Genomic DNA, 27,738 nt, shown 5'->3' on the forward strand with positions numbered 1-27,738 from the left:
ACATATGTTATATCTTGTTTATCGAATGTAATGTTTCACGCTTCCTGAAACACGCGGTTTTCAAAAAAATTGCGAGACGAATGGTACAGTGTCGGTTAATACTCTATCGAGAAGAATGAAAACGCGTTAGAGAACGCACTGATGCATCAAATCGTGAAACAATTTTTCCAGATAGGCTTTTTCCTTCTTTTTTCTCGTTTGCAAATGTTGACGCGCTACTTGGTACGTGGAATTAGATAAGAAACTGTCCGATATAACGTGTCATAGTCATAGCCTAATAACTTACCATCAAGAAAATTCGCACGAATCCCTGCGTGTTATTGAGTTTCGCCGATAAATCATCCTGCTAGAAAGTTTAATCACTTTGAGGTAATAAATGCGACAAAACACTGCATAAACCGAGTGAAACAAATATTAATGATGATCCTTAAATAATAAATGGATAAAGAAATTTTCATAAAAAGTCTAAAACTGAAGCTGTTGGCCTTTGATTCTTTTTCCATTGTATAGTAGAATATACAGGATGTTTTATCAGTGATAGTACAATTGGGCGATTCTACCTTTATTACAAAATAATACAATTTATCGTTATCGTCACTTAATACTATACTTTTCGGTATCCATTACAATAAATATAAACGTGTTATGCAAATATTTAAAGTAAATTTTTGATCGAAAATAAAACTTCGTCAGAATTCTATGCTTTTCATTTACATTTTCGTACAAAATCGCCTCTCTATTTGACCATACATATTTGAATTATGGGAAAAGCTGGATATTAAATCGTATAGTCCAATCGACAGACGTTTAAAGTAATTCACTCTATATTTTACGCGTATCTTATTATCATTTATTATTAGCATTTTATTTTGCATGAATACAGTTATGGAAAATACGCAGAAGAAACAGAGGAAAATCCAGCGAAAAGAAGAGTAACGGTAGGTAGAACCGCGGAACACTATTTACTTCATTCATTATGGATTCACTGTAATCCATAGCTAATTATGAAAATTTAATCGCCTAGATGATATATCCTACGAAACACAAAAGTGTGAAAGGTATATACCAACTGTGTTACTATATGCAGATATCTTTTAAATCCGATGAATTCTGGTGTCTAGAGGGATAATAACATTTATCAAATTCCACGATAATCTACGATATATTTAAAGCGTATACTTGTGTGGCAGCGAAACTATAAATTTGCATAAACATTCGCGGTCTAGCTATAACCACGTTTACGTTATTATGCACAAGGTTAGGTTGGGATTGTGAGGTCAAAATAATGGATAAAAAACACGATAAAAAATCTTTTACGTAACTTTTTAACTACAGAACAATCCTCGATATCTTTACTTGAAAATGTTTTGATCGTGTAAATGTGAAATATCGTGTAACAAGGAAAACTAAAATTGTTATTTGAAGGGACTCGGCTATTTTATATTAATTGGATAAATCTCGGTATCATTCGAACGAAGGAACGAAGGAACGAACGAACGGGCGATCGGATAAGGTTAGCAGACACAAGCGGAAGGAGTAACGGATCATTGTGAGAGGCAACGTAGTAAGGAAGAAAAAACTGAGAAAAGGAGGGGGCACCAACGTGGTTCCTGTGGCCGTGTAGCAGCGAGTAGCGAGGAGCGAGCATCAGCCGAAGACAGAGGCAGCACTCGCGTGCCCTGCTCTTCGCTCGCCAATCCTGTCTGTATCGTTTCGAACGTACAGTACCGGAGTACCGGTTAGACAACCACACCGTGGCTAAGTGCTGTGAACTTACTACCTTCGACAGGGATTTTAAGCTGGTCCTTTTTTTCTACGATCGACACGCAACTGGTTTCAAATTCCGCGTCCCTGATCATGTTCGCCTGAGTCTTCTTCGCGAACCACGGGGACTCCTGTCACTCTGCAAATCGATCTTCAATCAATGATTCGGGTAAGCGACATCGTAAAATGTTTATCGACATACAAATATTTCATGGTTAAGTGTACATACATCACTATAACAAGAATGCTCGGCATGAGAGTGATCGTTCGATACGAATGCCTTATTCGATCGATAATTGGTCGAATTTGGATTTTAATTGGTGTTACTCTACCGCGTATTTTGAACCATTTTCAACCTAATCGAGTTTTTCTATTTTTGGCAAATTTCAGTTCGAAAGAAATATGAAAGAATCGTCTGGTTAAAACATTAGGTCCTAGTCGTATAATACTAGAATATTACGTAGTTTTAATACATGTCGTTTAGATCCTACGTTTTTCCTAAATAGTAACCAATATATATTATATACATACATGTATATATGTAACTGAACAATCGAGACGTTAAATCAATTACCGTGATAGTCCTGCCCCAGAGTGTGATCTGCTTAAAATAATGCGAGTTCTCTCATGATACATATACTGGTTTCTTACTGTTGCATTATGTACAAGGCTCGATCTATCGTATATACGCGGTATGTACCACGGAACGCGTTACAGAATTCATCCACATTACGTTATTTTTAATTCTTATAGGCGTATCATTCGCGATCGTAACGTTTTCATTAATTGTAATAATAATCGTGTAAATGTTATAGTATGACGAATGCGTTAAAAGAGCGCTTTGCACGCTACGTACATAACACGTATCTTGCATTCATTCGCAAACGCGTCAATTAAAATCGAGCTACAAGCTGAAACGGTTCGTAGGTTTGTTCACGCCATAAAGCGTAAACTATGAAAATATTAAAACTGCAATTTTAAAGCTTTTTCATGTCGATCATCATTATTTATAAGAAACATTTTGGTCTCTGATAAGCAGCGGAATCAATCGTTAATAGATACGATTTGTTCTTTAGGATTATGATCGATAAACCAATTTTTGTTTGTCGAACAGTAGATTAAAAAAAAATATTCGACATTTAACATAAATATAAATTAAATTAAATATTGTACGATGATAAATATGGAATCGAGTAATACGATCGAATTTTAGAAATATGTAATTGCTTATCACAGAGAAAGTAAATTATATTTAAAATGCGTATTTAGGTGTTCTAATAAGCAAGTGACTTTAATTAAAATATTGGAAACTCGAGTACGTGTTATTACCTCGAAAGTACATACTAAAAGGTAAAACAGAGAGATTTATCGATATATCAACCTTGTAAATATTAACATCTTTGGTACGAGCCTCGACTACATTACTCGACAACCGCCAAATATGTCCCTACGACCGAGCCTCGACTAAAGTCAACAATACAATACGCTACGGCTACGCATCGCTCTTGCTCGCAACCGTTAAATGACACTACGCGGCTTACTACTATATCGTAGAGGTCAGCGGTTATGATAGATCTGTGATACAATCGAATCGTAGGATTAGTGATTGATAAAGTGAATTGTCTTTACATTATATATTCAGGTATGTAAACAGGATATGTATCACAGATCTATACAATATATATGCGATATTATAAACTGGAACACGATAAAAGATCATTCACCGAAGAAACAAACAACGTGTCAGATCGTTCAAATCGTATTTCTTATAAATATTTATCAAAGTATTAAGTGATCAAGACATATCGCATTATGTATTGTGTGTTGGTTTTTACATGCAAACATTAAATACGGCGGTACGTAGTCAGAAAATAGGCATGCACATAAGTAAGTATGTACCTTGAACGCGATCGCAACCAAAAGATCAAGGACGATCTTTACCAGATATATTTAAAATAAGCAAATATCGGAGATATTCAGAAAAAGGTAGAAAGACTGGGCAAGTTGCTATAGGGTGCTTCTGATACCCACGTGCATTACAGAAATGGCAATAACCAATGGAACCAGTTATAAATCGGCTGGAACGTTAATGCAGGCCTTTGTGAATCGCGAAAGAGAAGGTTTTCAACCACGCCCACATGCGAAACTCGTTCATTCCCGATCCTATTCTTTTCTGCTATTTCCATCGAAAAGGAAAGACAAATTCGGAGAAATGAAAAAGAAAAAATAATTTCAAAAGGAAAATTTAACATTCACATAGAATTTCTTTCAATCTGGGAATGGAAAAATGATATCCACACGCTCGTAAATTTCCATAATTTGTTCGAACTATATTTTGATGTCATTTTACCATTCGCAGCCTGAGAGAAATTTCATTATGGGGAAATTCTGAATATCGAAATTTACTTCCAGCCATGGTACATATCCAATTCTCTATGTACAATTGTTTATCTTCTTCGTATCCGAGTTCGTTACGCGGCATTTTACTTTTAAGTTTGATATTAACACACCGACGGGCGCAGAAATACTACTAAATACACGCATGTGCACCAGTTGGTTAGTTCTGTAGTTATAGAACCAATCAAATATCGTAGTACATAACACTTATTAACCTTAAATAATATGAGAAATATTGATAAATTATAAACATATGATGTGATAATAAAGTACAAATAAATATTCCTTATATATGTATGTATGTGTATACGATGTGTGTGTATGTGTGTGTGTGTGTGACGTTTCAATCCTTTATGAAGCATTCCGTACGAAATAAATATTTACGCAAATTGTTTATTGCTTTTATTATATTTTGTTCTTCGATAGAAGTAATCAAATACATAACGATAAAAAATTGCAATGGTCGATATTATATACTGTGTTTACTACGTCAGGATTCATTTACTGTCAGGAATGCATTAGTAAAAATTTCACATCGAGTGAGTGAGTGGCTACTTATAAAATAAGCAACGCTATCGGAGAAATGAATGGTCATTTACGTGGAACGATGACCGGTACATCTTGCCTCTCTATAAGAACGTGACTGTTGATCGCTGATTACGTGAAAATTATTACAGGAAACAAACGTCCAAACTATGCTTATAAGGACTAAGGAAATTGTTATGTAAAAGAAAGTACAAGAGCCATACTGATCCATTTATTGAATGATTTCATTAGTGTTTGAGTATCGCAAAGGTATATTTGGTACACTTCACTGCCTTTCTTTGCCATCCGCACTTTCACGCGAAATTATTTCAATAATAATTCGAAAGTTATCTTTATCGGATCTATTTTATAACTAGTAATAAAATATGTTTCAATATGCGATTTTTGAATCTTCCTTTTTTAGAATTATATCATGGTATAGTATATAATATAGATAAGGATGTAGTATAAAAAATTCAGTGTAGTCTTATATGTTTTCCATATCGGGTCGGTTAAGTACAAAGAAATATTCTGCTGTCATTTTACTGTTATATTTATACAGAGAGGATCACGTAACATTCTGTGACACTCGACACATAAAAAAAGAAAATGATGAATTCGCCGCTACACGCCACAATGTTGCATTCTATTACGTTAATTTTCTTTTTTTTTCTTTTCGTGTGCTTCGTTGCATTCAGGAAGTGCATTTCCACTTCCTCTGCGATCGATACCAACATCTAAACTAGATTTTCGCGTGATTTATAAAATAGGATGTTGAAACGTTGCGTAAATCTCACAATCTGGGTCAGTCAAACGAATTAATAAAATCATTGAAACTTAAATAGAAACGTAAGAGCAGGATCGCTGATCCGTGTTCACGGATTATAAATCCATCGAGTATCTTTCTTAATTCTGCAACTAGTAGCTGCGTTAAATTGATACGAAATATTCGTACTGTTTCGTAATAGAAAAGTCACTTTCGCAGCAGAATTTTTTTCGCTAGCCGGTTTCCATCTAATTGTCGTTAATTACACTGTCATTTGGTAGAGGAACTGACAAGGAGGAAAGCATGTGTTCTTAGAATTCAGTTTAATTTTGCGAACTGCAAGAAACTTGTATATCGAGCTTAAATTACACGAATGAAATGAAATTACATTAAATTATGTGTTTTTGGATATCACAGGTTGACAGAAAAATTAGAAAATATCACCGCGATCTTTTCATGTATTGCTATAAAGTTTTCATGTTTTCACGTTCAACAATCGCTATTATTTGAAATGTACTGCTTTTAACGGAACAAAAAGTGTTGCCTGTTTAAAATTATCATAATCGATTAAATTTTATTCTTAACACGAATAATATAATTAACTTCGAGTTAATTCGCTACATTGATACAATATTTTTTATGCCTTGCTAGTTTTATAAAATGGAATATAACATTAGATAGAATTGGTAGCTTGGAGGTTTATTCATAGTAACGTTATATTACACTTGGCAAGAAGGGAAAGAGACAATCTAGAAACTAAGATCAATGATCTGCGAAACGATCGTTCAGCTCTGAATCTTCCTGTGGATCGTCGTCTTTTCAACAATCGCTAGCGGTTTGACTTTCTTCCGCAGTTAATTATATAGCTTCCACACTACTTTCCTTGGTTGTTAGTGCAATTGTTGTCTATCACATAATTACATTCCATTTCCATCCGTACCACAGATTACTTTTTCATATCCTACGTCTATTAACGTTAAAATTGCCGACCTGTAATATGTATCTAACTATATTATACGTAAACGATTTTAATTAAAATAATATAAGAAAAATATAAACAAATATCTTTCATAGTTTTGTTGTCGACATTCAAATTATGCCTGAATTGCAATAGTTATAATTACCACACCGCTTGTTAATGTATCTAGAGAAAGAACTCGTTCATCTCAACTTGCATTTCATACATTCACGATAGTTGTACCAGCGGTTGCACATGTTTTTTTATTAATGATATATTCCAGCAAAGTAGTAACAAAATCAAATATCTTTTTTTATGTAACAGTTTTCATGTTTATTTCTTATAAAACGTAACACCAACATTCGATACACACAGGTAGATTATCTTAGTACTTGGAACATCTGTCATATTTTTCCTTTCCGGTTGTCACTATTTTGTTCATCCTAGCTACTGCAACGTGACACCACATACTTCTGTACCACTCTTCCACATCCTACTTGGAGGAAAAAGCAAGCGGGATATAAACTAGCAACGGATTCAAGTTAATTAGATTCTAAAGCTTATAAATACGTAGACGATAATGGATTATATGCACTACAAAAAGGAACTGAACTATAGAAATGAATCGGATAAGGAAGCATAACGAAAGTCTCCTGAGGTCTATTCATCATGAGTCTATCCATGAGTACATTCCCTGACGTTGTTCGGCCTACACATTCAAATGATCGTGGGTGTTTCATTTCCATAGAAAGGAATCGTGATTGCATTCATCGAGGATTTTCAGTCATTAGAAGACCAGTGTAATTATCGACGCGACTCGTTCCGTAGGAAGTGTATTGCACAATTTACACTTTGCGATGAATCTGATCCATTCGACTATCCAGTCAGAACTATGCCTGTCCTATCAGTCCGCCGACGTTGTAATTGAATTTTCTCGGCACGCTGGACGCGCGTAATAGAGCGGTACTTCGTGGTTCGTTTGGAAATTTCGATCGTTAAAAGAAATTGTTACTCGTCTGCCTTCCGTTCACCGTCTTAAAGGAGTCTTTTTTCAACCGAGCAATGGCTCGTTGAATCGCTATTGCTACGTTTTCTAGGCGGTCTGATTATCACTATGGCAAAGCGCTGCTAAAAGCTACCTACCAATAATTTCATAACGCCGCGCCGTGCCACGTCGTTTTTATGAATCTTTCTCCCACGCAGAATGTTTTTTCTAGATAAGTAGAATGGGTGAAAGCGTTGTTTAAAACATATGGAACGGTTATGGAAAAGAAGTTATAAATTTTACTGAAATATTCAAAACAATTTCGTACGATATTTGCGCTAGTTGCATATTGATTTGAATCTATTAAGCGAAAGAGACGAGTTAATTCGTCGTTCGGATTCTTTATTCAGAGACTCTGCATGTCTTTACGTGCCTACCTGGTTGGTAAGTAATATCAGAATTTGAACTAACTATTCGGTTTATTAAGATACCTATAAAATTGTAAATTCTAACTGCGAAGACTGCGTATACTTTCTAAGAAACGCAAGCTTACATTGTACTATATATGTAGAGTCGCTGTCGTCCGAAATTAGAACATGCAATTTCAGTAAGGTAATTCAATGAAGTATATCGTGTATCGATGTCGTGTTTCTCCTCCAATAACATTTGAAAACCGGTACACCGTGAATCGAGGATCTGATAACACGTCTGGGGATCAGTTATCGTGGCCAGAATGTATGTATGTGTAGTATCTTTACCGATTTTTAAAGATCGAGATTTACTACAAGTATCACTTGAATTTTATAAGAGCTGCTAAATAAGGGATCTGTATTTATATTGCAATTAATATCATTTCGAATGTTCATTCGAAAATAGAGTTGCAATACGAATGAAATTTAAAATTGGAATATTTTTCAACAATCTTGTAAATATTCTGACATCATGAGAATTCTTGCATTTTACAACACGGGCAGCTAACCGAGGCGACGGATACAATAGGAAGTACGTTATGTGAATTCGTCAAGCACGAGATTTCCGACCGGAAAATTACCGCGAGAAACTAAATATCAAACTTCCTGGATAAATAATGCTAATCATTAATCGTAATACTTGCAAATTTTCTCGCTTTCAACAATATTAATTGCGTCGAATTAGAGTTTTTATTAAAGCGAGTTTCTTTCTCAGACACAACTTATATTAAAAGTGTAACATTTGACATAAAATAGGAGTAACGGAGATTTAACCTACTAAGCGGAAGAAATAACCAACTATATTACTTTTTATTTCGTTTCTTCATATGTAGCGGATGGAAATAGTATCGAGTGGTATTTGTGCAATAATTCACATTCCTCCTACGGCTGATTAATAAGAAAACTACAATGGTCGCGTTCGAGCGTAGCGAGTATGGAAGCAAATAGTGGTCAAAGGTTAGAAAGTAGGGCTTCGCATTATTGTGGAATTAGCACACTTTTACGGAGTCACCGATGGCACCGACACGACGCAAATTCTATGCATCTTTTAAAAAGCTGTGCACGTATGTTTTTTCAACAGTCACGTAATGATGATTTAGATGAAGTAATCTATTACTTTTTATGCGTAACATACTGAATTCATCGCCAATTTCAAAACAACTTTACAGAAATTAAAACGAATTATTGCAAGCAAAATATGTACTCTTTATTAGGTAATAAGCACATACGGTGTAATTTGTGAAAAAATAGCTCATCTTCACAGTTGTTTGTTCGGGTACTCGGAATTTATTATTATAAAAACTCTGCTAACTTGAAATCATACGAATGATAGAGAAATTGACATCATCGCTGAGGAAATGTTTCTCACAAGAATCTGTAATAAGAACAATAACCGTTTCGACTGGCCACAAACTTCCATCCACACATGGTTTAAAATATCGTAAGTTCAATTGCGATCCTTAGTAACGTGACACGTACGATTCGTGAGATGGATTGCGGAAATGTGAAAAGCAAAATACGAAAAAAAATCGCAGCATGTTTTGCCGATTCATGCCGACCGCGATTTTTAACGGTTCACGTTCTTATCGAGGTATGGTCGACGTGATTCTTCGCGAGAATATGATTCCCTAGAAATGTAGTCCTCGAAGAAGAAACAAGACGGAGGAAAGAGAAAAAAGATAATGGTAAAAATGTGTCGTTCGTTGTTCGATGACGATGGTCATGGTGAAACGATCGCGAGGCAGACCGATAATTTCAGTGTTCACCAGTACGCGCTCTGTCGAAACGAATATTTCGCGGTTACCGGAATTAATATCGCAGTTCCATTCTGCACCGACAAACAACGCGGTATCGATATCAAGGAAGCACGATCCAATTTTATATCGCGATGAAAAAATATCAAACCACATAAAAAGGGCTTTATGCGGAAAGCGAAGTCGGTCACGGATCAGTTTACGGAGTCGTCGGGTGTTACACCGTTGCTGTAGAGAAATTTTGCAGTTAATTTACACTGTCGCACCGCTTAGCTGGATAATAAATGATACCTGCCACGATCGTAGCTTGTCGTATATCGTTATTCTAACCTGTCAATGGTTAAAGACAAGCTAACTTGTCATACGAATTCGAGTTGATCCTTTAAAGTTTATAATTTATTTACATAGGGTTCTCTAGCGCGTTTAACGTGCCGTTTCTCTTACAAATATGTATATTTTCATCCGAGATATTTCAATACAAATTGTTACGCTGTAAGTACGAGTTTCTATTTCGCGTATCAAAAGCATACGAGAGTAATCGATGAATCATTCGTTCAATTATAATATAATCGATAGGTAATTTTATTTTATTTGATTTTTTACTAATTTCTTATTAAAACGCGTATCAATGTGACGCTAGACATCATCGATCCATACATGACATGTATTATATACCGTTACCCGTCATAGTGTGCAGCAGATCATCCTATAACACAAAATGGGACAAATATATTCCAAACACATACTCCATTGAGAAAATAAATAAATTATTAAAAGAGAATACTTAGGCAAACAACAAGGTAGGGTGATTTCGTGATAAAGGTAAAAGAGAATCGATAATCTGCAGCTCTTTACGTAATTGCAGCAACCAGCTAGCTTCCCGTCAAATTATTGTACGGTACGGTAAATAGCTGAATTTTACGAACTACGATAATAAGCTATTATAATAAATATCATAGAATATTCCTGGCTTATTGTGCAAACTAGAACGCAAGTGTTCTTAAACAATGTACGATTATGTATATGTCTATACGAGATCGTGGGATCTGTAACTCCTTTGAAAAAGAGATCACATTTGAAATAATTAACGCAGATATCTAGTTCACAGTGGTATTGTTTAGAGTGGTGCGTGGTTTAAACATTACGCAGCAGTAGTATAACCATTGATAGCACGCACTGTACCGTTACACCGTCACGCTGAAAGGATTAAGACAGCGGAACGGCGTGTATGATTGGAAAAGCCTCTGACCTTTCACTTCATCTAGTTTGTCATTCGAAAGATGTTTAAGTCTAATATTACTGAACAATGTAAAAATAACAAGTTCCTCTGTCCAATAATTTTTGTTCTAATTAATTATCTAATATATTACTCCTACAACACACGACACTGGTTCATATATTCAAAGAATTGGAGAATTTCTGTGCTGTCCAGACAATGTGTTGAAAGTATTCAAAATTGAAGTTCATGTTCTATATAAATAGCTCCTATAAACTAGTAACAAAAATGTTAACAGGTTTCGCAATTGACATAAAACACGAATGATTTACAAGGGTTTTTAGATACGTCCTATCTTGTACAGATTTACGTGCAATTGCAGTTAACTTTCGTCACGCCGTTTTGCGTTTTATTCAATTTATTTCATTATAAATGTCACTGTAACCCATATAGCGTCGATAATTACCAAATATACGATGGAAAGTTTCATCATAGGAAACCACGTAAATTGTAACGAAGTAACCCTGACGAAAATGCGACATAATTGAAATTGATAGTCGTTAATAATGAAATTTTCGTAGCCAATAACACGGTTGTAACTGAGAAGCCACGATGTTCGTGATTTGACCGGCTTATACACCACATTAGGTGTAGTCAAGTATTGTCCAAGGTAGTTGAATATCATGATGCAGCTCGAAGAGACATTACTTTACAGTTGGGGTGACTCTAAGCCAATTTCACGTCGGGTTTCTTCGCTCTAATACCCCTATCGTACCACGTGACTTCCCTCGCGGCAAATGACCATTGTTTAGCAGTGATACCATGTTCAAACGTATCGATACCAACAATACCACGATCGTAAATTGCGATAGCAAATCGTTTGTCTTCTCAAAGAAACGAGATCATAATCAAGAACAATAAGTATGATCGATGGTGCGAAATTGACACTACTTTCGAAACGGATAGGAAAAAGATGTTCGTAGAAGAGAAATCATCGATCTGTGAAATTGACAGGATTCTCATATTCTAGGTCGAAGACACTGATCGCCAACTTTTTTCAGCAACTGCTATTCTTTCGGATAAATGTTCAAAATTGGATGCGATATTTGAACAAAAGAAATTTGTTCGGACAGTGTATGTAAGTAGTATCTATACTTTCAGGAAGAATGAAGAGCCTTTTGTCGTACGCGATCGTTAAGCAAGCAAAGCTTTTACGGCACGTCGGTACATTTGTTTCGTTTATAGAAGATATAAACACCTTTTAACGTATTTCTTTCCTTTCAAAAACGGACATGACTTGTCATGTAAAATGTAAAGAAGTTTGAAAAATGTTGAAATTTTAGTAGAATTTTATTAAATTCTAAATAAGGGAGAGGCAGAGAGAGAAAGGAAGAGTGGAACAAAGAGTATTCTTCTAACAGAAGCGACCGATAAAGTTGCAGTTGACTACATATTTTTAAAAGAATTCAAGAATTATGAGAATAGATTATATGTAGGTGTAAATGTAAAGGGATTATGTGAAATTATAAATTATCAAATTTTGCGATATACATATAGGTAATATATAGAAATAGTTAAAAGAATGGTTCATACAACTTTGCACGGAGTCACATTTAATTCGGCAATTCGGTGTTTAAAATGCATAACGTAATTTCACGAACAAATTATTCCATAAATGCCAAACGCAAACAGAGATCGGATGCGTTTGACACACTTCACGTTGAACGTGACTGTGGATGGCCAATGGCGATGCACGATAATTAGCACCTGCATGCTCGCTTAAAATATTACGAAATTATTTGTATATTTTAGCCTGCTCTTGCATTTACATCTCAAATCAATATAGACATTTTAATTGTACGTTAGCTTTCCTTTTTGGAAAGAATTATATTTTACAAATCTTTATAATTACTCCATTTAGTTCATTCGTAAACATCTCTTCGACATGTACGTATTCGAAAACACGAAATATTGCATTTCTCTTGTGTATAATTTTGCCATAATTTTTCCATAGAGTTCATCGAATTTTTCCAACTTGATTATTAAACTGATTAATCTATTCCTTAATCTATATATGATAATCTCTTAATCTATCATTGTACCATTGACTACACACTTGACACCCGTGATGTATAAATGTCCTGTTTAATTTAGTGTCATAAAATGCCATTCGAAACCACGAGTAAGTGGCTTTGATCCTTAGATGGCTTCATCCAATGGCATAAGTTACTTATTATCATATCTTGGATTTATATATGCAGAAGCAAGAAACAGCTTTTCATTATCAATTAATTAGACTCAATCTCGTTTTACGCATGTCCCTGCAATAGGCGATACAAGAAAAATAAAATTACGTAACGACATTGTTTAACATAATTTCGAAAATGAAAATAGACGAAATCCGACAATCAGGTATATGAATTTATTCTGATCGAAACAAATGGTATCAGTGAAAAAATAATAGTTTTCCTATTAGTATCCTTTTATTACGTATTGGTAGTTACGTGAAACAAGATTAAAATATCTATTTATCTACTTATATAAAAACCACACACGGTGCATATCAGATTCATAATGCATATACGTAAGCATGTTCAAACTATTATGGAATTAATATCAGAAATCAAAATGACAGAGGAGCACGTGGCGTGGTCTTCTTATGAGACCTATTTCTGAGAGTGAGCACAAGTGCGCCGGTCCTACCGAGCCTGATCCTATTAAGGAGTTAACAGGTATCTGGTTAGAAGACGAACAACCCAGTCGTATTTCACACTTGGTCAAGTTAACAGTGTCTATTGATAATCACTGGCGCATCGTTTAATTATTCAGGGCCTTAAATAAGGCATTCAGAATTTTAAAATATCCAGCGTGAACAACGATCACCAAAATGGGTGATATAATTGGTCAGTAAGAATTCACGTCAAGGAAAAATTTTGGCGAACAATATAGAAAGTGCAGTGGAACAGTTATTGGTAAATTCAACAAGGGAGAGAAAGTGTTCTATACTTTGAACTCAGTAAAATTTTATTAGTCTATAAAATAATAGAGTTGCATAATCGTCGATTATTATCTATTGTTATAGGTGCCTTAACCATAGAAATTTATATTAATTTAATCGTGAATTCAAACTCGCGTATGTTTCGAAGCAACTGAAATTTTTCTGTCTGTTTCATTCGTGTAACTAGTTGGCAATGCGTAAATTCGATTACCATAAGAGAATATGTTATATAATTAACTACGCTGATATATATAAATCTTCGTTGTAATATATCTATATTAGCAAGACTACATATTCATTTGATTTCTAAAGCTTCGGTAAAAATCAATCTTTCAATATTATTAACACTAAATAAATTTACTTCTTCGATGATCACACTTTATTTTGTTTCATCTATTTGCTCTTTTGTAGTATTACAAGATAAAATGTAGCTTATTTTCAATAAGGTTTTACCTATCTCTTCTATGGAAAGATTTAGTTCCAAGAAATGTTTTTATTGCCCTATACTTACACGGTATGACAGTGACAACATTTCTCTTCGTGGTTCACCGCAACTTTCTATAAGACTTGAACAAGGAATCATCTCGTATAAAACTACCGATAAATGCAGCACGTTATGTTATTAACTTCATTCATGATTTATCGTGTACCATACTCATTACATCCCAATAGAATTGAAATTTATAATCGTAATAATAATCGGAGGCATTAACGTAATAAAGATAATAATATAATTTTTATGTATTATTATTAATGTGTATTATTAATAATAAGATGGTAAATTTCGACAAATTAACTAATTTTACTAAATTTTACTAATTTTACAAATAAAATGTAGAAATATAATTCCCTATTTCAGAAATGACCGGTGGTGGGACCAATATGGCGTATCACGGTCTGAGTCAGCACGTAAATTTTGACGTGATACCAGATCCTGGAGATCGCTTCGTCTTGGAAGAATTAATCGGAGAAGGAACCTATGGAGAGGTTTACAGTGCGTATTGCAACGAATCTGGCAATAAAGTTGCAATTAAAATTTTGGAGAACGTCGCCGACAATATCGAGGAAATCGAAGAAGAGTATCTGGTGCTGAGAGACTTAAGCCACCATCCTAATATTCCTCTCTTTCGTGGTTTGTTCTTGAAAAGAGCTAAACCTGCTCAAGAAGAGGATCAATTATGGTTTGTCATGGAGGTATCGTTGCACTAATTTTCGTCTCATAATGTAAACAGGAAAGCGTAACGAATATACAATCGAATACATCAATATCATCACCTAATTAAACGTTATTTGATACCGCTTTGAAATTTCCCAAAAAAAATTCAAACGAGTTATTATAAAACGTTCCGATCGTAGTTGTGCACCGGAGGGTCGGTGACCGATCTCGTTCAAGGCCTGAAAAGAAAAGGAAGGCGCCTAACGGACGACCAAATAGGTTATATCCTCGCAGAAACGGTGGAGGCACTAATTTATTTACATAGCAATCATTGCATGCACCGTGACGTTAAGGGACACAATATTTTGCTTACCGAAGATGCACACGTCAAACTGGTTGATTTTGGCGTGTCTTCGCATCTCGTTGCTACCCTCGCCAGAAAAAATACCTCGGTTGGCACACCGTACTGGATGGCACCTGAGGTAAATTCCAAAATTCCTTCTTCGACGTTAACGTCAACTTTCGATTATTAAACGTTTCAAACGTCTTATCAAAATACGACATTAATCAATGTGAAATCTCACAAATTACGAATAGGTGATAGCTTGCGAACAACAACTTGATTCTTCTTACGATTCTCGATGCGACGTTTGGTCAGTTGGAATCACGGCAATCGAACTAGCAGAGGGCGATCCACCCCTATCTGAACTGCACCCTATGAGGGCACTCTTTCAAATCCCCAGAAATCCACCACCGTCCCTCAAGAATCCAGATATCCATTCTCCAGAGTTGGTCGACTTCATCACGGAATGTTTGGTGAAAGATCTCGAGCACAGGCCCTTTGCAAGCGAACTAAAAGAGCATCCTTTATTGATGAATATCGAGTCGAAAGCGGAAAAGATTAGAAACGAAATACAAGAGGAGATCCGACGTCAAAGAGCTGAAGGTAAAGTTCATAGACAGCCCGAAGTAACGACCAAACACGGCAAATTGAAGACCGATCGGAAAGCTAGACCAGAAAAGATGTATATGGACGACCTGGCTGCTTTGGACATGTTGTCGGAGGATGCAATCGTCGATCAATTACAACACAGATATGAACAAACTCAAATATATACTTATATCGGAGATATACTTGTAGCTGTTAACCCTTTCACAAATTTGGGACTGTATACAGGCATTGTAAGTATGATCAAACTCTATTTATCGAAATTTCTTAAATTTCAAGTTATCTATGCAGGAACAAAAGAGATACAAAGGCCAAGCAAGATCGGACAATCCACCTCACATTTTCGCCGTCGCCGATGCTGCGTATCAAGCACTGCTACATCAACGACAAAATCAAGCAATTGTAATTAGCGGCGAGTCAGGAGCAGGAAAAACAGAAAGTGCGAATTTGCTGCTGAAACAATTGGTTTACCTCAGCAAAGCTCCTAATCGTAATTTGGAAGAAAGAATTCTTCAGATAAATCCGATAATGGAAGCTTTCGGTAATGCGACTACTGGGATTAACGCAAATTCATCGAGATTTGGCAAATATCTTGACTTAACCATGACTAAAGGTGGTAAAGTCACTGGTGCCAGAATATACGTGTATTTGTTAGAGCAATCTCGCGTTGTAGCTCAAGCTGAGTAAGTTTCTGTATATCATGTATTTGTCGATATGTACGTTGTACGCTATGTAATAATTTTAACATTCTGATCTCGTTAATTTACACAGAGGTGAACGCAATTTCCATATATTTTACTACATGTACGATGGTCTGGAGGCAGACAATCGTCTTTCAGAATTCTACCTGGATTCGAACCTTCGAAAGCATCATCGATATTTGACAGATCAGAGTCAAACATCTCAAACGCATATCGATAAATTTCAACAACTAAAAGTCGGTTTTAAATTACTGGGATTTCAAGATAGCGAAGTGGACATAGTATATCGTATTCTGGCTGCGATACTTCATCTGGGTGATATCGAGTTTGGTGAAGTAGCCAGCGAGGATAATACCGATAACAAAAGCCGCGTGATTGATACAACACCTTTACACAGAGGTAATATTACCAACAAATTTATCTCTTCTAAATTATCGTTTCTTTCGTTTTCGTTCCTTTTCTTCTTACTTTTTTCTTTCGAGAAGAAGTACTATTTCGAAGAAGAAGAATTTATGGAATTTATAAACTTCGAAACACGTTTCAGTTTCGCAATTACTCGGTGTGGAAGAAAATGATCTTTTGGAAGCATTGACATCAAATTCCGTTATGACTAGGGGAGAAACAATCACGCGTAACAATACGGTAGCCGAAGCGTGCGCGGCTAGAGACGCGATGGCAAAAGGATTGTATGGTCGATTGTTCGACTGGATGGTCAATCAAATCAACTGTTTACTATGTTTCAATCGTTCACCGAATTACGAACCGCTGGCAATCGGCCTGCTGGATATATTTGGCTTCGAAAATTTCCCGAGGAACTCCTTCGAGCAACTCTGCATCAACATCGCCAACGAACAGATACAATATTACTTCAATCAACATATTTTCACCTGGGAGCAACAGGAATATATGGCGGAAGGAATACCGGTAGATTTGGTCGAGTTCTCTGACAACAGACCCGTTTTAGATATGTTACTCAGCAAACCTATGGGACTTTTGGCTTTATTAGACGAAGAAAGTCGATTTCCCAGAGCCACCAATAAATCCCTAATCGGTACGAATCTCCAATTTGTTGTTTTTCGATAAAAGTAATGCATTCGATAATTATTGTGCATATATTACAGAGAAATTTCACAACAACATCAAGTCCAAGTTCTACGTAAGGCCAAAATCGGACGCAGTTTGTTTCGCGGTCCATCATTTTGCGGGTCGCGTAGTTTACCAAGCGGATGGCTTCTTAGAAAAGAACAGGAATTTCCTACCTCCTGAAGTAATCCAGCTGATCAGGCAATCTCAGTACGATATGGTCCGTTTCTTGTTTCAATGTCCGATCACGAAAACTGGCAACTTGTATTCGGCTGTTCACGAGACTGATTCGAAAAAATTGTCACAGTCGAATCAGAATACGAAGGTATCTAGGTTTAGCTACTCGATTAAACTATACAGACTTGACAACACCGACAACTCGAAGACAACGCCGTCGCAGTGATGATTTTACAGATTGAAAATTGCTGAAAATTTCGTTTGAATGAAAATTTGTTTATAAATTGCATTAGGAACGGTACTCCAGTCGGGGGTTGGCGTCACAATCCAGAGCTCAACAAACCGTAGCAACTTACTTCCGTTACTCCCTTATGGACTTACTCCAAAAGATGGTGTCTGGGTCGCCACAGTTCGTACGATGCATAAAACCGAATGACTCTAAGAGCCCACGATTCTTCGATAAAGAGAAAGTCGTGAAACAATTGAGATATACCGGGGTCTTGGAGACAATAAGGATCAGACAAAATGGATTTTCGCATAGAATATCGTTCAACGAATTTCTAAAAAGGTACTCCTCTCAATTTCGAAATATCGATTTGATCAAAGTTCATAGATCACCCTCTATTAAGTATTAAAAATTAAACGGGCTGTTTTAAATATTTTCGATTAAAAAATTGTGTATGTTTCAGATATTGTTTCTTAGCATTTGGATACGACGAACGTGTGGTAGCGAATCGCGACAATTGCCGTCTCTTCCTGATCCGTTTGAAAATGGACGGATGGGCATTGGGCAGAACAAAAGTTTTCTTGAAATACTATCACGTCGAGTTCCTTTCGAAGATGTACGAGGAACAGCTGAAGAAAATCATTATGGTTCAATCGTGTGTTCGTCGATGGCTCGCTAGGATCAGATTTAAGAAGCAGAAATGGCAATTCGCCGTGTCTGTTGTAACACTACAACGTCATATTCGTGGCTGGCTGTCGCGGAAGCACTTTTTAGAGGAAATGAAGAAGAAACAAGAAGAAGAAGAAGAAGCAACTGTTCTACAAAAAATGCAGGGTATATGAGTTTCTTTCTATTTTTTGTCTTTTTTTTGAGATTTCTCTCGGGGAATAAAATTCACAACATACATTGTACATTGAAAAGAATATAAAACGAATCGATTTAATATGTTTCACAGAGGAACAGAAAGAGAAGGTGGAGATTGAGAAGCAGACAGAAGAAGACGAGGAAGATGGAACTACGAAAGAAGAGTTGAAGGAAGATGACGCTGCAGCTATCATACAAAGTCGTAAGATTAATCCTGATAAAAGCATAAATTTACGTTGAATTTCATAGAAATTAATGTAACAAATTCTTTTTATCGTTAGATTTCAGAGGATACACAATTCGCAAACGCTTTGGACCTGAACTGGAAGAACGTTTCAAGAAGATCTTGAACAACTACGATGATAAATTTGAGGCACATAAAGCGTTATTGCGCGAAGGTTTAAAGAACGAAGAAGCAGCGTTTATAGTCCAACGGTGGTACAAAAAGGAGAAAGTGAAAAAAAGGAAACCTCCGACAAAAGATCCGGTACATCATAAATTAAGGCAAGCTGATCTCATACAATTTTCTCAAAACGTGAGTAAATGAAATTTTAGATAAAAACTTTGATTCCACTTGCGCGTAATGTTTCATTTATTCCAATGGGTTCGAAGGTTCATATGAAAAACCAAGAAGTGCACAAGAATCTACGTCACAATAAGCCAGGAGTGCGATTAAACGAGATAGAAGAACCACCACCGGATTATGTTCGACCCGAAGGATTCAACATGGTGCAGCCGATCATGCAATATCGAAGTGGCAATCAAGTGGATGGAGAGGAAACGATCAAGTACTACCGTGACTTAAAGGATGAGATGAGCAGGTAAATAGACATAATGCACTGACGCGATCGATTATTCATTCTCATTTTCTTCGAGCGAATGAGAAATTCGAATGCTCAATTTTCCAATGCTTTTGGCACTCGCATCGGAAGTGGTTCGGACTTCGAAGAAGAAGAAGTTGGCTGGGACTTACCGTTGATACAGCTAGAAAATGACCTTCACCCATTGACGAGGTATATTCGTAGATACCAGGGAGATTTTATCAAGTTGTTATCTACCTCGCGCTACACCTGTAGATATTTGTAAAATCTTCTTCGACCTCTTTTTCGAATATCATAGTCCTAGGCAGTAGAGATCTACTTTAACATCGTCACTGAAGATCCCATAATCTTTTATCGAATATCCTATTCTATCCTAGAATACAGAATACCCTTTTAAAGCACTTAGGCCATAAATTCACTAAAATATTCGAAATAAACGAGCTATTTGTATTATCCTTGTACCATGAATCTTATTGTTAATTACACTGAAAATGTGTCCCTTGCCAACACATCTACAAAGCGAACAAACAGTTTCGAACTTCAGCAAGATTTTAGCGGATCCTACTATCAAAGAACTGTGTACTATACCTGTGTAAAACAGTGACGTAGAAAGCAGGAACGCATGTTGTGCATGAAAATTACTGCTTTATTTCTAATCTCAGGAGTCGAATTGGGCAGATTCTGGAAGTGAATACCGAGAGGAGAGAACGTTTGGAAGCTCAGGGAGACTTTGCGATAGCTTCGGAACAACAACTTTCGGATATATGGCACAAAGCTTTGAGAAATCCGAGCGAGGATCAGCAACAAGAGAACTCGGGCAGAGTGGGGTAAAGTCAAACTTTCTCAATTAGACGTCTATTGTCTTCTTGCCTAAACTTAAGTTTTCGATTTAAAATGGAAACACTCCCCCTCAGACAGACAGTTATCATTACGTTCCTTTCTTTACTTGTCAAACTCGCAATACATTGTTCTTGTAAATAGGCAGTATCGTTGAATTAATCATTGTACGATAGCAATCGAGTTTTACTAATCTTTCGTTGTGTTTCTGTACCTTGCCAGAGGTATCATGGCAAACTTCCAGGTAAAGCTATAAACTTATGCCATCCGTAGTATGTATCATACCTGTCTCAAAGATTTAATTTCATTTAGAAATCGTTTTAAGGTAGATTTTATGTAAATATCAGAGAAAACCAACTTATCTTACACGCGTATCTAGTGATGGGATCTGAGACACTGTGAATCAGTTCGAACAGGATACGAAGCTTAAATGTCTTGAGACCCTCGTTAAATAATTGATCGTCTTGGAAATCTTGAAAGTCTTGATCGTTTTCGATGTCTTGAAAGTCTTAGGGCTCGCGATAGGGCTTGATAACGTGATGTGACTTAACATATACTGGACGTAGAAAGCATTCTACACACTTTAAAACGGAACAACTGTTTGAAAATTGGGCCAGACGACTTGATCTCTTTTGAGGAGTTAGAAGGATTAGTTTACTAAATGACGCGCAAAAAATTATAAAAATGTTGCAATTGGTCGAAATTACGAAGAAAACAGTAATGAAAATTTCAACAATACATTTTGAACTCACCCACTGTATATTGCAGTTATGTATAATAGTAATGTAGACGCGGATAACAAACGTGCATGATCGACCAACGTGTTACATGAGACTGCAGTGATGAGTATTCATGTTTTACTGCTTTTTTATTACTTTGGTTCAAATAGTATCATTGACATAAGATATTAAAGAAAATCCAGAAAATGTGAGTTATCATAAATACATTTATTTATGTTACTCGTTTCTATAGCTTGCAATACATATTACGAATACTGATACAAATCTGGCGAATGCGAGGAAAAACATATAACAAACTAGGAAAAGTTTTTCAAATTTAGAACAAAAGTTATGATAGAAATAAGTTTATTGCGTATACATTAGTTATTAGTTATTAGATAACAAAATCGTATTGATGGAATTGATATAATATTGTGTATAATACAAAAGATAATATAATATACTATACAGTATAAAGTAGCAAGTATATTTTAAGGTGAATAAGTTAATAATTATAAATAATAATAATAATGCTTCGTAATTACGTATATCGAACGGAGCACGCCTCGCCGATTTCAATGATCTTCAAATATGTCATTAGGCACATGTTATGATCAGTTTCACCTATTCATATGTAGCGACTTATTCGTCGTTTATTCATATAACTGCAGCTCGGCTTTAGTTTTCGAGATATTCATATAAATATATATTCTTAAAACTTTTTAGTTTAATATAAGTTTATGTACGGATATGATTATATTTATATTATACGTTCGTGCTGCGATGGGTTTATACCACTTCTCGGGCTTCAATTTTTAAACACATGGAAATAAAGAAGAAACTTATCTATTCGAGAGCATGTGCTTCGGTAAATGACAGACTTTCCTTATGTTCACTAACATTAATAGAACTAATAAACTTTCTAATTTATCAAAAAGTGATTCACGGTAAAATAATATAGCTCGAAATCTTTCTAATTAGTATAAAGAATAGTTTACCATAAAAATGTATGAAACGATTATTGTTTTTCATGGATTTTTTAATCCAAATCTAAAATCAAAGTATCAAAGAAAGAAAGTTTGTCATTTACTAAAATACATGCTCTCTAGTAGCTATGCGGAGATTCTTATTTACTTGTATTTAGAAAGAGAAACGTGAGGCCACATTTAAGTAAAAAGTTCAGCAGGAATATTATATGAATATCTCGAAAACTACAACTGGGATAAAACTTCGGTAAAGTTAACTCATCTCCGATTTCGATAATTTTGAAATATATTGTAAGTTTATTACCGGCAATAGACATTGAATTCTGCTTCTAGTTGCGCGACAGTGTATGTGTCAGTTTGGTTGCCAACCGCTGACCGCTTATCTTCTGTTTATAAACGAAAATCGGCCGAGCTTAAAGGTCCCGTACACAATTACATACACAAGACTGTAAGAAGCGTCTGTTATAATTTAGCTTGATTAAAAGTGAATACAATCAATGTATCATGTTTGGATTAGACTTTTCAATACGGCGTTGCCTCGTAGCGGCTAAGTTGGAAAGTCTAACCCAAACCCAATACATTGATGATATTCACTTTTAATTGAGTTCTAAGTTATAAGAGGCAATTCTTGCAACCTCGCATATGTAGTTACATGGGGTCTTTAAGCTCGTCCGACTCTCGTTTATAAATAGAAGATAAGCGGCAACCAACACTGACGCATACGTTACTGCAGGCGCACAACCACAAACAGAATTTACTGTAGTGGTATCGACAGATTTTTGCGAATATCTTGAGAACTAAGCGAGATTGCCGATCATACGTATAGGAAAAACTTGTTCAGAATCATGCCCCCATTACATATTAAAAAATTATCAAAATCAGAAAGTTTCAGTTTTACCTGTATATTTACTGTTCGATATTCTGCACATACTTCATTTAGTTGTTAAAAAGTCATTCGGATCCATTCCCAATTTAATAACTATCCATCTAAATAACTATCCATCTAACTATATCCATCAAAAATGTCGCCGTATACAATCTTATTTTAAATCTAGTTGCTTAGCAAAAGACAAGTATTCCAAATGCAAAATTTACCGAACATACCAAAATATAAATTAATTTTAAAAATCGAGACACGTTGGAATTTAAGATACGAAATATTTAATGGATTATTAGAATAAATACAAGCAATGGCATCAATACTATCTTCTTTCCTCCATTTCTTTCGATTTACTAACGAGAAATGAGCAAAATACATTAGCTAAAACTTTACTTATGTTACAACCATTTCTTTCTAATCATAGAATTCAATACTGGATCCAATATCTCGATTTCTAAAGTTATTGTAGCCATGAAGCAATTACACACTTGTCTTAAATTGAACAGTGAGAATCTTTCAGTCATAAAATTAAAGCAACAAATATCTCAAGAGGAATTTATGTTTAGTGAAACTGCTGAAGGAGCAAAGACATTAATCATAGATCAGATTTCAGATGTAGCTGATATTGAAGGTACCTCGTTTGAGATAAACACTGATAATCCTTAATAATGTTTCACCTAGATCTTAATAATACATCACTATGAACGTCTTGTGACAACGAAATAATACGATAAAATTTGATTAGTGAAGATTCTATAACGGAAAGTTGTATTAATAGATATTCAGATCCATTACAATATTGGAAAAATAACATATCCAAATATCCCAATGTTGACAAAATTAGCAAAAGCAATTTTGTCTTGTTTTGCCACATAAATGCCACGCAAAAGAAATTTTTCGAAGGTAGGAGTTATGATCAATAGCAAACAAAACATTAAAACATGCCACTTTGAATACAATTTTAATATCAAATAAATATTATTATTTATAATTATAAACTTATTTAACTTTAAATATAATTATTATTTTATACTATATATAGTATATTACATTGTGGATTACACAATATTACATTAACTTTAAATACGATTTTGTTATTAAACAATTAATATATATACACAATAAACCTATCATTTTCATAAATTTTCTCCCAAATTTGAGAAATTTCTATTTTCTTTTATTTTTTTTACCCGCTTTCACTAGATATCAACACTCGTAATATGTACCGCAAGTTATAAACTATAGAAACGAGTAACAAATAAATGTATTGATGATAACTCAATATTCCTGAATTTTTTATAATATTTTATATCAATGAACTTTGAACCAAGGTAATCAAAAAGTGATAAGATACTGAATACTCATCACGCTATCAAACACGCTAAAACACGCTAAAACGACCAGGATATACCAAAACTCAAGACTTAAGACTCCAGAATTATCAAGATCAATAGCTTTAAGCTTCGAATCACGTTCGAAGTGATTCGAATTGTTTGCTATATATATACAGATTCGATGCGATTCGAAGTATATCAGATCTCACGGATGTATCTTTTTTTTCATTTAATACACTTTTGACTAACATACTTTAGTTACTTTAAATTATGTAATTTATAAAAACAAAAACTTATTTTCTGGTGCATACATTCTAATTAAAATATAAGAAAGATAGTAAAAAGCTGTACAAAAAAATAAAACATGTACGATCGAAGAAATATTTGAAAAATAAATACTTTATCCGACATTTCCATAAAATTTTTATCGTTCGAATTAAAAAATGCCTATACTATTTCTGAAGTACATATTCCGATACCGTAGATCATTATTTATCTTCATTCTTCGAGTTTCATTTACAAATCGGTAGTTTCGAAATCGATAACGAAAAATCGATATCTTAGGCGATCTTCGATTTAAAGCAATTCTTTTCTTTACAGTACAAGGACTAATCACGCGGCTAGCAAAGACTTGCGGTTCCCTGAAAGATATTCGCGCTGTAAACAACCTACAGTCGACTCTTCGAATATCAACCATTCAAATGGCCTACGATTCAAATACATCGACAGATACAACGGTGTAAATGACCGTCAACAATCTATCAGTGGTCAGCAGCAGCGTATCGTCAATGGACATCATGCTGCAAATGCTCATCAGAACCTGTTTAAGGGAGGTCATAATTTTACAAACGGACGATCGGCGTTTGTTAACGGGCAAGTCCCTCTAAATAATTATCACGGCCCCGCGAGCGGACACGAAACCACAATCAATAGCCATTCAAACTCGGTTAATGAACATTCATCGGCGAACAATTTGGTCAAAGTTAATGGACACCCACTTTGCAGTAACGGATACCGAAATATCATTAGTGGTTGTGAAAATGGTCTGTTCATAAATAAAATGGTCGTGGGAGATGATTTGATCAAACCTTCAAAATTAAATAATGGTCTTAAGAATAATATAAATGGTCGTGTAAAGGAGATACAGCCTACGAAAGAAAATGACAACTTAAGAAAACATCGATCACCTGGCGTAGACAGCAAAAAGGGAATCGACCGATTGGTTAATTGTCAGAATGCCATCAATGGTCGATTAGCTGCGAGAAAAGATTTGGGTAAGGATACGTTTGGGATCCCAGCTGATCTCAGACAAATCCTCAAACCTACTATCGTCGTTCAGAAGCAACGAGAAATCTTTAAGGTAGATTATGATCCAGAAGATATCAATGGACCGTATAATTTCCGGCAGCTATTGAGACCAGCTGAATACCTTCCTACGGAATCTTTAAGAAAAAGAAAGGGCGGCAGCTTAGCTTGCAACGGAGTTTCGGTATCAAAGGACAAGGTTACTGAGAAACACGTGAAAAGAAGAGCACCGCTCGCACCAAATCAAAATAAGCTCGTTAACGCGAAAAAATAACTTTCTTAGACATGTTTTTTCAGATATTCTACGGGCACCTAGACTGTCGTTAAACGATGTAGAATAATTATCGATCGCATATACGAATTCCCTAAAAAATATGTTTCTAGGGATACATAAGCACAGAAATGGCAAAAGATACTCGAAGAAGATTTAAGATTTGAAAAAAGTATAATAACTACAAAATAATTCTTATCTAGTTAATATAACGCGGTTATATCGCAACATAAGGCAAGATATTAATAATCCGTAAATTTTATTAACCGATATTTTTCAGTATTATTACCATATGAAGCTGAAAATATGCGAGTCGGATAGTTTGACGAATTGTGTATGTATTAGCCGTATCTAATAATTTTCAAACTTATGCGAACTAGTTAGTTTTCGTTAAATTTTGTGAATACTAGTTATTCGTAGAACTTTGAATTTTTTTTAAAGTATCAAGAATTCATTTGTGACGAAAGAATAATGATAAAATACAACAGATTCTGTGAATTTAATTCATTGTAATTCATGATAACACGTTTGTCATCTATCGAGTTATGTTAGTAGTAATAAGTAAGTTAGTAGTAGTAAGTAATACTTATTTCTCATTATTCGTTCGACTCAATAATTTGATCTTTTGTATCAAATAAATGAAAAAAGAGATATTGATTTGTTTGATACAATCAACTGCTGCTGCTTAACGAAATACATCTCAAGAATATCGTTCATTTAGAACTAGTCATGTGTAGCTTTACAAGAGTTAGATGTGTTCGATAGCTTTAAAATAAATGTTCACAAACTTCTGACAATGTCTCATCGTAATATTTATGTTTTAGACGCGTACGTATAACTTTCAAACACAATTACGAACATAATCTATTGATAAACTTGTTTATTAGCATCTCGTCCTATTAAATGTTTCCGAATACGTCTTAATTAGTCGCTATTGTCAAATGTTTATTAAATCCTAATACTAGTATGTATTTCGAAAATACTGCTTGTAAATAAAATTCTGATAGAAGCAAAAATATACTTCTACTTATTATTACATTTATTATTTAAACATATAGGTTCTATTTATTTCGAGTTTTATTTTTCGGAACTATTATTTAATGTTTTGATATAAGTTGCAAATTTATTTGATGAAATATTTACTGAATTTTCTATTTCTAATTCTATAAGAATTTCTAATTCTATATGAAAGAACAGTTGGATAATTTTCTGTTGATAAAATAACGCGATAATTGTGTCAAAATTACTTTATGAAAATCTTTATGACAGTTTCAATATTCAATATTACATTTTCAATATGTTACGTCCTGTGACCCAAACATATATTATCATTTCCTATTCATAAAATCATTTAATAATCTATAAAATCCTCTTTACTACGATCAAGTCTATTACCGTTCCAAGATTTAGCCTTTTTTTGATTATTTGTCAATATACTGTCGAGGTCCTTAATTCTACAATGTATTCTTTAAGTCAAGACGCTCCTTGGGTTTGAGGTGAAGGTGGATGTAAGTGCCCAGGAAGTATTCTCGATGTTCAACGATAAAGTTTATTTAACAATTAACAGTCAACAATCAACAATCACTCTTCTCGAAT

General features: G+C 34.9%; 1 protein-coding gene and 1 long non-coding RNA gene across 7 annotated transcripts; one reads left to right on the forward strand and one right to left on the reverse strand.

The window, feature by feature from the left end:
• Positions 1-464: 464 nt before the first annotated feature.
• LOC112214161 lies at positions 465-3,228 on the reverse strand. Its single transcript, XR_004460845.1, has 2 exons — positions 3,094-3,228; positions 465-1,903 (listed from the first exon to the last, which is right to left on the reverse strand). It is a non-coding gene; the product is annotated as an uncharacterized LOC112214161 (long non-coding RNA).
• On the forward strand, positions 1,797-26,455 carry LOC100749393 (myosin-IIIb). 6 transcript variants are annotated; one of them, XM_024372718.2, is made up of 17 exons: positions 13,583-13,738; positions 14,693-15,027; positions 15,190-15,471; positions 15,587-16,171; positions 16,230-16,621; positions 16,710-17,038; positions 17,184-17,690; positions 17,761-18,047; positions 18,193-18,467; positions 18,589-18,959; positions 19,081-19,191; positions 19,271-19,524; positions 19,602-19,810; positions 19,922-20,002; positions 20,473-20,637; positions 20,870-20,891; positions 25,167-25,269. In XM_024372718.2, exons 1-17 carry the CDS (start codon positions 13,723-13,725, stop codon positions 25,176-25,178), a joined length of 4,233 nt encoding a protein of 1,410 aa, XP_024228486.1. In that variant the 5' UTR covers positions 13,583-13,722; the 3' UTR covers positions 25,179-25,269. The 6 variants fall into 6 exon arrangements, with proteins under 6 accessions (XP_024228484.1, XP_024228486.1, XP_003486052.2 ...); XM_024372716.2 differs by lacking the exons at positions 13,583-13,738; positions 20,870-20,891 and adding an exon at positions 1,797-1,933 and having other exon boundaries at positions 25,167-26,358; XM_003486004.4 differs by lacking the exon at positions 20,870-20,891 and having other exon boundaries at positions 25,167-26,455.
• Positions 26,456-27,738: the final 1,283 nt, after the last annotated feature.

This window comes from Bombus impatiens, unplaced genomic scaffold (genome assembly GCF_000188095.3).
Source record: "Bombus impatiens unplaced genomic scaffold, BIMP_2.2 scf_0095, whole genome shotgun sequence".
NCBI lineage: Eukaryota > Metazoa > Arthropoda > Insecta > Hymenoptera > Apidae > Bombus > Bombus impatiens.

What these genes read in the sequence shown, in the direction of transcription:
- LOC100749393 (XM_003486004.4), top strand. An exon ending in TACAACACCTTTACACAGAG is followed by an intron (nt 17,039 to 17,183) that starts GTAATATTACCA and finishes AACACGTTTCAG; the next exon opens with TTTCGCAATTACTCGGTGTG. An exon ending in AGTCGAATCAGAATACGAAG is followed by an intron (nt 18,048 to 18,192) that starts GTATCTAGGTTT and finishes AAATTGCATTAG; the next exon opens with GAACGGTACTCCAGTCGGGG.